Source organism: Camarhynchus parvulus, chromosome 1A (assembly GCF_901933205.1).
Source record: "Camarhynchus parvulus chromosome 1A, STF_HiC, whole genome shotgun sequence".
Classification (NCBI taxonomy): domain Eukaryota; kingdom Metazoa; phylum Chordata; class Aves; order Passeriformes; family Thraupidae; genus Camarhynchus; species Camarhynchus parvulus.
This window is the reverse complement of record NC_044586.1, coordinates 28,554,666-28,568,940: the sequence shown is the minus strand read 5'-3', so window position 1 is coordinate 28,568,940 and position 14,275 is coordinate 28,554,666. Positions and strand designations below refer to the sequence as shown.

At 39.6% G+C, this 14,275-nt stretch overlaps 1 protein-coding gene across 1 annotated transcript; it reads left to right on the top strand.

Annotated features, from left to right (window-relative positions):
* The first annotated feature begins 2,487 nt into the window (after positions 1-2,487).
* On the top strand, positions 2,488-13,949 carry MRPL42 (mitochondrial ribosomal protein L42). Its single transcript, XM_030959572.1, has 6 exons — positions 2,488-2,602; positions 3,667-3,818; positions 5,614-5,677; positions 6,544-6,628; positions 7,920-8,083; positions 9,331-13,949. The coding sequence occupies exons 2-6, from the start codon at positions 3,737-3,739 to the stop codon at positions 9,374-9,376; spliced, it is 441 nt and encodes a 146-aa protein (XP_030815432.1). The 5' UTR covers positions 2,488-2,602; positions 3,667-3,736; the 3' UTR covers positions 9,377-13,949.
* The last annotated feature ends 326 nt before the right edge of the window (positions 13,950-14,275 follow it).

Here is a 14,275-nt window from a genome sequence, read left to right as displayed (position 1 = left end):
CAATCTTTGAAAGAAGCTATGATGATTAAATCACAAGCATCTTCAAGAAAAGTCAGAGAAGCCTTTCTTTTACTTAGTATTTCCTAGGAAGGAAATGAAGGCCTAATGTACTTGTCAGAGGTTCACGCACAAACACACACAAGTAGCACACATTGCATTTGCATACAGGCATGTCACACTGCAGCTGACCAGGAGAAAGTCAAGAATCCTGACCAGTTCCCACATTGTCACAAACTGCTCCTGAAAAGACTGACTTTCAAATAATTCTGTTTACCCCCACTATGCCTATGGACAAAATATTCCTGAAGCTCACTCTTTAAATGAAAATTAATTCCTTTCTTTTAATTTCCAGAGTGCACTTGTTTCAGACAGTTTATTGCCATTATATTTTTTCAGCACTGTCCTTGAGTTTAAAATCCTCAAAGTCAATCAGTAGAACCACTGCCTTGCTTGTATCGGATGATTGCTTCATTGTATAGGACAGTGCCCTCATCCTATACAGCACAAAGATTTCCTTGTGGGAATCATAAGCTAGTACACACAGAAAATTGAACTGTGTTGCTTCTGTTTGGTGAATGAGCCCAGATCAGATGCCTCTGTATCTGCACACAAAAATTTGCTGGAATTACAAAGTTTATCTCCACAAATCTGAAGGAGATTTTTAGTGGAGCTGTGATTTCTCACCTTGGCTGCATCTCTCTCAGTAGTATGTAAAACTTTTTGACCCATCTCTGCTCCCTTTTTCTATGGTGTAATGAATCAAATATTGCAGGGAGCACCAAAATGGAGGTCTTCCATCTTCCTTCGTATAGAAAAATACTCAAGAAGAAACCTTTGTCAACGCTACTAGGAGTGATCAACTCTTGACTACTGATTTCTGGCTATACTTCTGCTATACTGCTGGAAATTATCAGTGTAACTACAACTCTGCAACTACAGACCAAAGTTAAACATTGCTGAAATTGTGAGGCTTTCACTGATGACAACACAAAATTGCAGTACCACAGTCAATGACCAGAAAAGACGCAGTCGTCGTTGGAAGCTTTCTGGAAGAGGTTGCTGCCTTTCAGGAGACGCTAACTGAGAGTCTCCAAAAGGGTAATGCTGTGACAGGAATGGAGACACAGTCTGCTGATGTGACTTAGAGGCTTTGTGGATGTGTAAATGCCTAAATTGCTGGAGCCATTCCAGATACTAGAGCAGCAGGTCAGACAATCGATTTTTGTCATCTTGTCTCTCATCAATGTTGTGTAAATATAAGCATGTCTTTGGAATGCTTTGTGACTCAGTCTGTGAAAGATGTAGAGCAGTAGCCCCAGAGCAGCAGTGTGCCTGAGACATTCAGGTGAGTTTTCTTTATGCCTTGAATATTGGAAACATGCAATTTCATCTACATAAAATCCACAGGCCTTCCCTGTGGAAGATTGTTACAGGTACTGTGAAGATCTGGCTGGCTGAACAGAGGAAGCTGCTGCAGCCACTGTGTAATTTAACCTGGAAAGCAAGCAGGCTATGCTTGCAAGCTTGTGAAATAACCAATAACGTTAGAGATGTCCCTTCGAATTGTGGGATTAGAGGGGGTTATTTTGCAGCTAATATAAGACTATGGCACGTTGGCACATGGCCAGGACCGGCAGGTGCACTGCTGCCTGTTGCTGGGGCGTTGTGCCCCCTCCCTCAGCTGAACAGCTGCTGCCAATGCCGAGGTTGCCTCAGTGCCTCCACTGTGGGTTTGAGACTCTCCCAGCCAGGGACCAGCAGAGTGAGCAGCCAGTGTTTGACCAAGGGTCCCGTGAGGAGCGGCTGAGGGAGCTGGGGGTGTTTAGCCTGGAGGAGGCTTGGGGGGGCCCCTTCATTCTCTACAACTGCCTGAAAAGAGGTTGTAATAAGGTGAGGGTTGGACAACCTGTGACAGTGTTGTCCACAGTGGTTAATTATTGGCTTATTGCACATCGGGTAATGAATCTGGGTTCCTGTGGACAGCAGCACAAGAGGAAGTGGCCTCAAGCTAAGGAAGCTAGGGGAGGTTCAGGCTGGACATCATGAGGAATTCCTCCACAGGAACGACTGTTAAACACTGGAACAGGTTCCCCAGAGAGATGGCAGAGTGGCCATCACTGGAGGTGTTCAAGAAACGACCGCACATGGCACTTACTGCCATGGCCTAGGTGTCAAGGTGTACAAAGATGGGTCAAAGATTGGACTGGACGATGTCAGAGATGTTTTCCAACCTAACTGATTCCGTGGATAGGTGTTTGTGTGTCTCGGCTTGCTCCCCGGCCCAGCCAGCCACGGCCCGGCCTAGCCCTTCCCGCATGCATATTATTATGAAGCGGCTGAGGGCTCGTCGCCGGTGCCGGAGCAGCGCTGAGGGCAGAGAGGAGGCGGGCGGTGCCGGTGCCCCCTCGCCGCCCGCACTACGAGTCCCGGCGTGCCGCGGGCCGAGCCGCCGCCGGAGCCGGAACGGGCGCGCGGCGCCGCCGCTTCCGTCGGCGGGGCTGGTGCGGGGTTGGCGGGGGAGCCACCGGGCAAGGCCGGAGAGGCTCTGCCTACGTTCGGAGGAGCTGAACCCTGTGCGGCACGCTCAGGACTTTCATAACGGGTACTCTTTGGCTTGCTCTGCCGGATTAGTGACTTGGTTTGTTTGTAATGCTAAATATCTTCTTTGGTTCTACGCCTCGGGTTTCGTGCTCCCGTGTGTTGCTGGAGTTTCCTGTGCGCTGTCTCAGGGATGGGACTGTTCCCATTCAAACCGGAGCGGTCCTCGCAATGGGGCTGGGAACGGGCTGGGAACGGGCTGACCTCTGTCAGGTGCCTGACCCTGTCCTTGGACCGGGATCCGCCGCGTTCCTCGCACCTTTTTTGTTAATGAGCTTCTGAGGGCAAGTTACGAGCGCTTCTGTAGGTGTTGGTGCTCCCCGAACTTCAGCAGCATTGGCACAGATACAAAGAAGGCTGAATAATTATGTGTCAAAATTGGAAAATGCACGTTTCTAGTGATGTTCTGAAGCCCAAAATATGAAGTACTTTTAAAAGCTTCTTGTTTCTTCTTTTTATTTTAATATGTATGCCTTTAAACTGTTTCCAGATACGTTTTTCTAGGTTTCATTATAAGTTTCTATTTAAAGCAATTTTTTTTTCAGTAGACAGTGAAAACAAAAGGTGTCCTGCTTCTGTGAAATTTTGGGTAACATTTAAGGTATTCTAAATGGTGTTTCTGAGTTTTGAGGTGTATTGCTGAGATAGATGAAACCAATTAACTGCATTCGAGAGTTTTTTAACTACAGCAAGTGTAGTTTATAAGTATTTCTATTTTTGTACGGGCTGATGATATTTACATTGTTAACAAGAAAAGCATATTTCATGAGTAATTTTATGGAGTGTGCAGAAGGAAGGATGCAAGTTTTAGGTGGGTGAGTACCAGTAGAAAAGCCTGTGAGGAGGCACAGGCATGGAAGCTTTTTTTTAAAGTTTAACCTTCAGTGAATAAAGTCTTGCGCTATTTTTGACTGTTAAGGAGACAGGTACCATAATCCTAAGTGATAAGGATTTCTAAACAATTGACAATGAAGAATTATGTTGCGCAATTTCTTTCCTTAAAATATTCGAGAAGTTTAATTGTTAGTCTTTTGTATCCTGAATAGTTACAAAACTGTTTTCTTTCAGAGGGTGTTCTGCAGAGAAAAAGTTCTTTGAGTTCCATTTGTCCAGGGCTGGTTTCCTCTCTGCTGTCACCATGGCAATGTCACTTAGAACTGCATGGCCCAGCCTCCTTTGGATGCGTTCAGCAGCAACCTGTAAGCAGGTCCCACTGCAGAGTAAGTAGTGATGAAATTGTAGAAGTCCTGTATGAAATTTTTTTCCTTGAGAAACTCTTTCCTGTAGTGTTTAAAGTAATGGAAACATGGAAGTGATTTTTCTATTTGAACAGAATCAAGTCTGTTAGTCTATGCTCTATTCTAATAGTAATCTAAAGGATATCTTTATTTGTTTTTTTCTTTTTTTGTGCTTTTAAAACCTTCATAGTCCGAGTAGGATGCACCCCGAATTTATTGATTAGCTTGTAAATACTACCCTCTTGCCGCTGATTATCATTGAAGATTTAAATTGATTTTTTCAGACTTAGAAAAGTGGTGAGAAAAGGCTATAGTAAAATCTCATTACTTAACATAAACAGAGAACAAGTAGAAACAGGCAGTACTATTTCTTAGATTTTTGTCCATGTTTGAGACGTCAAGAGAAAGACATATGGAAGATTACAGTAAAGGTGGTAGAAAAGACAGTAATGGAGAAAATAGTATAGACATGTTATATTTTAGAGGTAAGTGGGCAAGGAAGGGAAAGAAATTTTAGGAAGACATACAAACTAGTTGCAGTTTACCAGAACTCAACTCCTTAATAACTAAGAATAGTTTAATTAGAAGAACTGAAGAGTGGAAGTGGTAACAGTAATTCTGAATTTAAGAGTTTGCATCTAAAATATTTCTGAGAGGACAATAGCTACACAAAAGTTTCTTCTTGGCTTTTTCAGCCTTTGCAGTCTTGACACAATGAATGCTCTCTCCCTGTGCTAGGAGCAGTCATGAAGAATCCTATTTGTATTAAAAGATGGTCTAAATAAAATAATGTCAGATAAAGTTGAAACCTTTTTATGACTTAACAGAAAGCTCAGAACATGTGAAGACTTGTTTCTTGTGATCATAATTCTGTTCTAAAAGCATAGTTGTTGAATAAAGCTTTACTGGACACAGAAACTTCGATGTGGATTTGTCTCAGGTTCTGGCAATAAAGGAAGGGGGTTCTTGGTGGAAGTCAACTCCAGGCATGTCCCAGGCCCACCTTAGGCCTGGATACCTGCATTGTTGTGGAAGGCAATGCCTACAGGAGGATTCCTGTGTGAAGGGCTATTAAACACCTTAGATTAGTTGTGTTTGGGCTCTGTGATCTTTAAAGTCTTTTCCAACCTAAATTATTTTATGATTCTATTAAAAAAATGAGAATCAAACCATGGGGGAGGGACTTGGAGTGGTCTGTGATCCAAGCTTCTGCTCAAAGCAGGGTCAGCTCTGCAGTCATATTGGGTTGCTCAGGGCTTGCTGGGTCTTTGAAATCTCCCAAGGACAGAGAACTCACAAACCTGCCCGAGTCCCATCCCCTTGGCTTGCTGTCCTCATGAGGAAAACATTTCTCTACATATCCAGTCAGAGCCCCTCCTTTTGATTTTTATAATAAATATTGCTATGAGTGAAATTATGAACTTCCCTCTAAGTCCTAAGGTGCTTTACCTATATAAGGGATATTTCCTAATGGTGAATTCTGTAGGTGTTTTTTCCATGCAGTGATTTTATTCAGGAAAACAATACAACTAGGATGGTAAGTATAGGTCATAGCTGCCTGCATACTGTGTTTTTTTGATTGTACTGCTAGAAAGCTGTGTACTAAAAATGAACTTCTATTTAGATAGTATTTGGGTTATGTTAATCTAAAACTGAGTATGATTATAATCCCTGATTAAGACTTGAAACAATGAAAATTGAAAATGTAAACTTTCTTTATTGGGCACAATTCTGCTTGTTTCTACATCAGAGTTCTTTACTTGGGTTTTTATTGCAGATGGAGCTGTGTATCATGCTTGCCATAAATCTACATACTCAGTTCTCCCTGAAGACTACAATTGGTATGTAAATGTGCTTGGATGTGTGGCCTTTTCATGTAATGTTTATTCCAGGGCTACTTTCTCTCTCTGTCCTGAAGTCATCATATAATAGTATCAAACACATCTATTGCCAATATTGGATATATGTAATAATTTCAGCTAAAGTACTGTCTCTGATAATAATGATTGTGAAGTTAATGTTTCAGTGTAATGAAAAGTCATGCAGGACTCATTCTAAACATGTTGATGACTCCCAGTACCCCTGCAGTTTTGTTTGTGGAAGACCAAAATTAGCTTAGAGTAGTAATTTCCATTGATGCTTGTTGTTAAGACAAGGTCCAGGTATTTTTGTGCTGCTGCATGGGAAACCTGTGTAGAAATGGGAAAAGATGATACAAATATAGTGAGAAACACTGAATTTGTGTCACCACAGTTTCAGGAAGCTAAACATGTCATGGGAATAGGAAGGAAGGTGAGAAAATTATATTCTCACAATGAAACTCTCAGTAGGACTTCTTGTTCAGCATTTTTTACATACTAGAAAAGTTAGAACCCCAAAGCCATGCTGTCCTAGAGATCATTATCCCAATCTGTTTAGAGTTTAATATGCAACTATTTTAAGTGTTTAAGATTTTTTTTTCCAACTCATATTTCCAGCTATTTTAATAATTTATTTTAGCCCTTTTTTTCCTCTACATCAAAAAAGAAAAAGGAAGATGACTGAGGAAACAAAAACTTGGAGGTTTGGATCAAATGTTTATGACCCTTATTTTACAGAAATTATTAAGGATTCATAAATGCAGGGTCAAATCCAGTTTTCTTTGTGACATGGGCTGCTCAGTTGTTCAGTACTTCTGAAAGTTATGAGATTTTTTTTATTTTTATAGCAAAGTGGAACTTGCAGTGACATCTGATTTGAAGACAATTGTCTGCTACCACCCTTCACTTGAGATTCCATACGAGCATACAAAAGTATGTCCAAGCGTGCACATTTATATTTCTTACTTTTATAAAGGCATTTAGTAATTCATAGGTTTGAGTCTTTAGAGCATCTTTTTAAATTTGAAATCCTCTTTAGTATGTGATCAGCACATCTGTGAAGTAAATGACTGATGAATATAGCTGCTGCCACAAGGAGGAGTTTACTCTTAGTTGAATTGAGGGAAGGTTGCAGAGTGAGAAAAGCTCAAGTATCACAGCATACAGAAGCTCTAGTAGAATTAAACAAGGCACTTAAACACTTGTGCACTACAGAGAAAAGTGTCTGTCTACACAGGTACTACTCAGAGAGGATGATTGGAGTGCAGGTTATGGCTCACATGTCCTCCTGCACAAGAGAATAAAAAGAAATACTGCTGCTATTGTTTTCAACTCAAACTTTAAGTTCCATTCAGCATTGAGTTCATAAAAGCCACAAAGAACTTTAAATATTGATTTTTATCTATCAGTAGTACTTTCAATGCATTCTTTACATTGATGAAAATAAATCTAGTGTTGTGATTTAACACCTAGATAAATTTTTCTAGTGTACACTTTTTGTTTGAATTTTCAGTTCTTGTGTGCTAGTAAAATACTGCAGCTGGCAGCTGTGTTGCTGAAGTACCCAATGTGAAAATTCTCCATTGAAACCTAAACCATTTTAGCACTTTTTGCCTGCAAATTACATAGCAGCATTTTTAAATCTGTCAGTTGCACATACCCAAGAAAAACAGGTGTAAAAGGCTAAAACAAGGGAAAATACTTGTAATAGCTATAGTAGTTACATTTCTAATTGAAAACAAGCAACTTGGTCTTACCTGTTGCATAAAAAATTAGGAACTGACATTTTTCTCTAAGGTACATGTCCTCTAAAAGATTTTTAGCAATGATGATGGTCGCTATGCATAAAATTCTGACTGGGAATGGTGTGGATACTTTTGTGTTAGTAGAGCTGAAGCTGATGATTCAGCTAGTGAATTGTAAGATTGAGCTCTGCAATAATGACTACAGGAATGCTGGTTTTAGGGATAGGGTCATCAGCTGTAGAACCTGGGGTAAATTAGGTGTGTCTAGACATATCTGCTCCACAGTGGTGTGGTTTCATTTGGGGTGGGAAGGTGGGGACAATAAACAGCCAGTGCAATTGCAGGTATTTTTCTGTATTTTCTTGGTTTAAGCTGTTAGATAGCATTACAGATTACTCTTAGTAGCTTGGCTTTTTTACCTTTTCAATTAAATAAAACAAGGAGAAACAGGACATACATATACATTACTGTTTTCCTAGCCCATAACACGGCCAGATCCAGTGAATAATAAAGAAGAAAACCTTGATCAAGTTTTAAAATCCAGATTGAATGAAAAAGAGCTAAAGAACAGTAGAGGTCCTACAATTGAAGAGCTCAGCAAAATGTTTTACACAACTAAACATCGCTGGTATCCTGTGGGACAGTAAGTATTTTCAATTTGTCTGTTCCTTTTGGAAGTAAAGGGAAATACAGGAATAATTTAATGACCAGATTCAACTTAGGATGAGTCATGTCAGACAAGATACCTCTAGCATTTGGGCTACTACATCAAATTTTCAGTGGAGTGTTGGGTGAATGGAAGACTATATTTAATGGGAGGTTTTTTTAACACTGCTCCTTTGACAGACTTTGGCACTTTTTTCTGTAAAATATGTGACAGTGTAGAAATTTCTCATACATCCTGTTAGTTGCTGCTTTGAGTCATTTACTAAGTTCCATAACAGAATCTAGTATGTAAAATACCCTCAATGGACATAACCAAATACACCTTGGAAACATGCATTGCCTATTCCTTAGCAACCTCAGTGGGATGATTCTCAGACTTAAGAGTAGTAGAGGTTTTTCATTTAGAATGGTGAAAAGTGCTCTTTGGTGTGCCTTGTATTCAGAAATGGAGGAGGAGGAGAGGTGCACATATACATGACTGAGCTTAAAGAGGAACTCTGGACATTCAGGTATACTAATGTAAACAAGCAGCATTCTGGTGTGTGTTACACCCTTCCACTCCATGTTACACCATCTTTCAATAGCTGCTAATTTTGTAGCTATGGAGACATAATACAGGCAATTTATTTTTTGTGGCTATCCAGAGACAACTTTTTAATTAATGTGCTTTGGGAGTAGATATAATGAATGGAAAGATAGGACTTTTATGACCAAAGGGTAGCTGTCACTTCGATGAAGATCAGACAGGATCTGTCTTGTTTAGCATGCATAACTATGAGGAAAGTGTGGTTCATTATTTGTTCAGAATAATTTGTTTTTTAGTTTTTCTGCAAAATATTACACTATTTAACATACAGTCTGGCACAGCTCCTTTGAACATCTTTGTTCTATAGCAATCATTTTAGCCAAAGGCAAGGCTGACCATGTAATAAAATCAACTTCACACAAAGGATTAAGAATAAACAGCAGCCTTTGTGCCTATTCAGCTGTAGAACTGATTGGATTATTGCGTGCTTGTAGCAGATGTAGCAATAGAAATGAGTAGCATTATGTAACTCCACAAACAACAGAGATGACATCTAATGAGTGGTGATGGATTGTGCTCATGTATCTTGTATTTCACTTCCTTGTGTAACCTCAGATCACTCACTGGGGGCAGAAATACCACAAAAATAAAGGCTGTCCACAGCTTGCACTCACTGCAATGTTTTTTTTTCCTTTTAGGTATCATAGAAGACGCAAGAATCCTAATCCTCCCAAAGACCGATAACCAAAATAACTTCTTGTTCATCAGGACTTGGCTATTAATTTTGATTGGAAATAAAAGTTACAGAAGGTGACATGTTTGGCTGTAACAGAACATGCCTAACTTGATTTGACTGTTATTTTCTACTAAAAGCAGCAAAATGGCACTGACAAAACAGGGAGTCAATAAAGGCAGTTGTGCATTCCTGGTCAGCAAATGGACTAGTCTTAGATCAGGATGTAACAGGGATGGAGTGCTCTGATTAAATTCAAGATGTCAGAGGCTTATCATTGGTCAAGTGAATCCATACAAGTCTTGTGTCAAAATGGGAAGTCTAGAAATGAATGTTTTAGGGTTTGGTGGTTTTGAGTGGGATAGTATTTTTTTTTCTTTTAGGAATCTAGTAAGGTGAGCTTGAACATTGAAGTATTAATGAAATAGTTTTTATTAAAAATATTATGTGAGGTATTTGTGAAAACAATCTGGTTTTCTTCTTCTGTTACACTTGTGAGATACTGGCTCCATGTTTAATTCTACATCACCCAACTGACTGTAGTTAAGCCTGTTGTTGTGTATGGAAAACTGGCCAACTTGGTTAATTTTTAGCATCCAAGACACAGTAACTTGCTCTTCTAAATCATCCCCCATTCTCAGATATCTACGAACTTCTGTGTGCATTTGTGGTTCATGGGGGTTTTTTGTATGTTTAATCCCACCCAATCTACCACTCAGTGAGGATGCTGTGTTCATACATAAGCTGGAATAGCTGTATCAGAGTAGGAGTTTGGTCTGATTCTACTTCATTGCTTTATCATTTTGTAGTGCTTAAATAGTCTTCCTCCTGTAATATTCTATGTCATTTAGCTTTTTTTCCTTCAGGAAAAGGGAAAAAACCTTTGTTCCAGTCTACAGTTTTAGGCATCAGCCCTCTAACAGAAACGGCTAGCTTGGAACATTATGCTGCTACAGGGATGCCAGTGACTTCATAAAGCCTTATTAGTAGGTCCTTCTAAATAATCAGAAAATATTTGTCTTATGTACATCATATATGTTTATTGCATTTCCCTTCCAAAGCAATTTGGATAACCTAGGAAGGGGTTTGTTTCTTCTGTTAGTCTATGTCATTTTGCCAGCATGTGTTTTCTACAGATTTTGCTGGAAGTTGAGTACCACTCGTCTTCTCAGTTGAGATGTAGAGAAACTACATCTCAACTGTTAATTAGTTTCTAAAGATACTACTGAATAACCTTTTTTCCCCTGAACATCCTTTATTTGTGAAAAAAGCAATGTTGGATGTGAGTAGAAAGGCTGCCTTTAAATAACTGTGGGAATTTATACAGAAAACTAGTGCCAGTGCATTTTTAACTCCAAATGCTGGGCAGCTGATAATGGTTTATCATGGCAGAGCATGAAATCCTTTTGCTCCTTCACTCTGTTGTGCTTATAAGATATCAGAGTCTGTGCTCAAGCCAACATGAGCCAAGTGATTTTGGCTTCTTATTAATGGTGTGTTGCTCGCATAATAAGTCTGCTATTGTGAAGTAATGTCTGTGGGGTCTCTATGGAGGATGGCTGCTTAACTCTGTAAGTTCAATTGCATGAACATAATAGTGGCTTTTTCTTCCTGGAATATAACTTTTTAAATAGATTGTAGCAATTTGTAGTACAACAAATTTTGGTATTTTCATCACTTTATGGTGCCTGGTGAGGACTCTGGTGTATAAGTGAGCTTACATCTCATGCAGTGTTTTATGTTCCAATGCATAAAATTGAGTCCCTTTTATTTTTGGAAAGCTGAGACCTAATTTGTCACCATTTGACTTCAGTGTAAGAAGATATATCCTTGGACTAATTTAAACTTATTTTCCCCCATTCTTTTTCCCATATTTTTGCTTACTGCTGCCTAATACTTCTAAGAAATCTTGCTTTACAGAGAAACCTTTACAGTCATAACCTTCTGTTATGACATTTGTCTGTTCTTGCCTGTCAAACCCTGTTTGTGATCAAACATCCACAATCACTGTAGAAATACTGTCTTTCACAATGTTTCCCAAACACTTTTGGATGCTTTTCAGGCATTTTGAGAGCTAAGAATCTAGGATGTGCTTGGCTGCTATCTTTAAAGTACTTCCTCTTCTGACCAGTGGCTGGAAACTGTCTAAAACACATGTTTACTACATGTACCCTGTGCCCTTTTGTTACTTATTCGTAACATTGATGTTCTAAAATCTTTCCCTGCATTGTGATGCTGCTTTCAATCTTACTGTGTTTTCTTTTACTAAATCTTTTTCCTGGGTTACCCGAGGCATGACACAATTAAAATACTACTCTCACAGTAATCTGAAGCTCTCTTCTTGGTTTTCTAGGTCTCAAACAACTGGCTTTGTTTCTCTTCACTTGAAAACTTGGAATTCAGAATTCATCCACTTGATTATTGTTCCACTTCTATAAAAAAAAAATTTTGAAAGTTAGTTTGGGATTTCTGTTTTCCATTGCCCTTGTTCTTTGTAATTGAAAACTTAAGTTGCGTAAAATTCGCAATGTTAAGTCTGTTCTGGCACTTTGTATCCCAGTTTGGGCACTTAGCCATTTGTTTTGTATCTAGTAGCTATTGAGTTCCAGAGCATCTTAGGCTTCTTGCTGTGGATAGTATACAGCTGGGTACATCTTACTGAGGGATTTTTGGTTTTCAAATGTCTCTCTAAAAGTCTCCTCAGGCCTTGCTTGGCCTGCATACCATTAGAAAACTCTGTTTCAGTCATGTGTCAAAAATGTTGCCTTTAACTCACAGAATCACAGAATGGTTAGGTTTGGAAGGGACCTCAGGAGATCATATAGTCCATCATTTCTGCTAAGGCAAGGTCACCTGCATCAGGTGACAGGAACACAGCCAGGTGCATTTGGAATGTCTGCAGAGGAGAAAACTCCACATCCTCCTTGGGCAGCCTGTTCCAGAGCTCCCGAACAGGAATTTGGACCATTTAAATCGCAGTTCAATTAATCTGAGTGCCTCAGCGAAAAGAATTCTTTCCTCTCTAATTATCCCCAGATTAAAACAAAACTGATGCTTTGAAGAGGCTTTTTCCCTTCGGTGGGTGCCGCGGGAGCTGCTGTGCAGGCTGTGTGCGGCACCACCGGGAGGCAGCACTGCCCAGGGCCGGAGCGGGACTGGGATCAGGACCAGCTCTGCAGGCAGCTTTAGCCCCGAGAGGCGGCCGTGGGCTGCTCCCTTCCTAACACTCGGGAGTACTGCGGCAGAAGGAGCTCCCTAGCACCTCCCAAAGGACTTGCATTTAAAGGATCAAAGGTTTTTTGCCTGTTACTTTTGTAGGGTGTCTCAGAGACAAAAAAAAGTTCCACCATCCCAATCTGGGGAAAAAAGAGTCGACAGTCAGCAGTAACGTGACCCATGTGACAAATGTCATGACTTTGTTTCACTTCCCCATGATTGCAGCGAAGGCAGCAGTTAGCCTCCTGCCCATCTGCCCACCCATCCTGTCCTCCCTCCCCACCATCCAACTATTAAGTTCTATAGGAAACTTCTCTCTTGCTGCTGTTATAATAGGTCTGAACTTCATCTGTCATGTCCAAATTCTGCTGTACCACAATAAATTGTTGTGGCAGGTCATTATAAGTCACAGGACCGACTGCTTATCAAAGCCAGCACTGCATTTCTCAGTTTCTCCAGTCTATGAATTTTAGCAGCTTCTCTGCTGTAATTTCTCACATGCTCATTCCATCCTCAAAGCCAATACAAAGTTATAAAATGGAGAGTTGAAATAGATGTAGGCTGCATTCCTCATCTGTAATAGATGATGTATATTTTATTTTAATACTACAATATAACAAAATTGACCTAGAGCAAACCGCTAGTCTCCATTATAAAGGAACAAATTGTGTACCTACGATACATAAAATCTCCAAGATTGAGACAGATACTAATTAGACATCTAAATTAGATGATTAACCTGAGTTAATCTTCAAAGGCTTTCCTTGTGGTTAGTCAGCACAGGAAAAGTACATGCACAAGGCAGTTGATCTTATTTTAACATTGTCTAGAATATGTCACACAATTGTCCTCTGAAGATGCATTTTCCTTTTCTGTGAAGGGAGAATTTTTTTATCTATATTGGGGCCTTTCTGTTTTGTTTTTTTTTAATGTAGGAGCACAACTATGCAAAATACTCTTAAAATTCAGATAAAACCATTTTTGATATTTCTGCTAGCCTTCAATAGTATGTAGTCTGTATATAGGAGCTCTTAGTTTTCTACATAGAGTAATTTACACACATTTAATTTGTAAATGTACACTTTGTATGAGATTTTAATCTTACCTTGTATTTAATCAACCCTGTAATGCTAAAAATAATAAGCTGTTTGGAGAAATAAGATAGTTACTTATTTATATATCTTTCTGGTACCTCTTATGAAATGAGCCTATTATTTCAACTGTTATCTTTTGGTACTTCTACAAAAGCAAACATGATAAATTATGATTTACTGGGCAATTTGCACAGAATTACCTGACACTTTAAATACAATTGATACAGAATGTTAGTGCCACTGCGTATAACTACAACTGTTGGAACACTGCAGAACGGACAGTGGGAGGTGTGTAGAAGCTTCATGAACTAATCAGCATGTTTGGTCAGCAATTTTGCATCACCTGGCTTCTGGGGGAGTAGAAGTTTATGGCCTGGCATGCCACTTTATTAAAGGTCATGATGTAGGTGTATGTATCACATAGTTTTTTGTTGTGTAGAGACAACACAAGATGTTGGCACAGCCAGTAGAATTAAGAAGCTTTGCCAATTGGTCTTTATCAAACATAAATACAGAAAAAGGTTGTGCTTATATTTAGCTTTACTGCTTGTCAAGATGAAAAACAGTGTCAGGTCAGAGGCAGTTTACGTTTTAAATAAG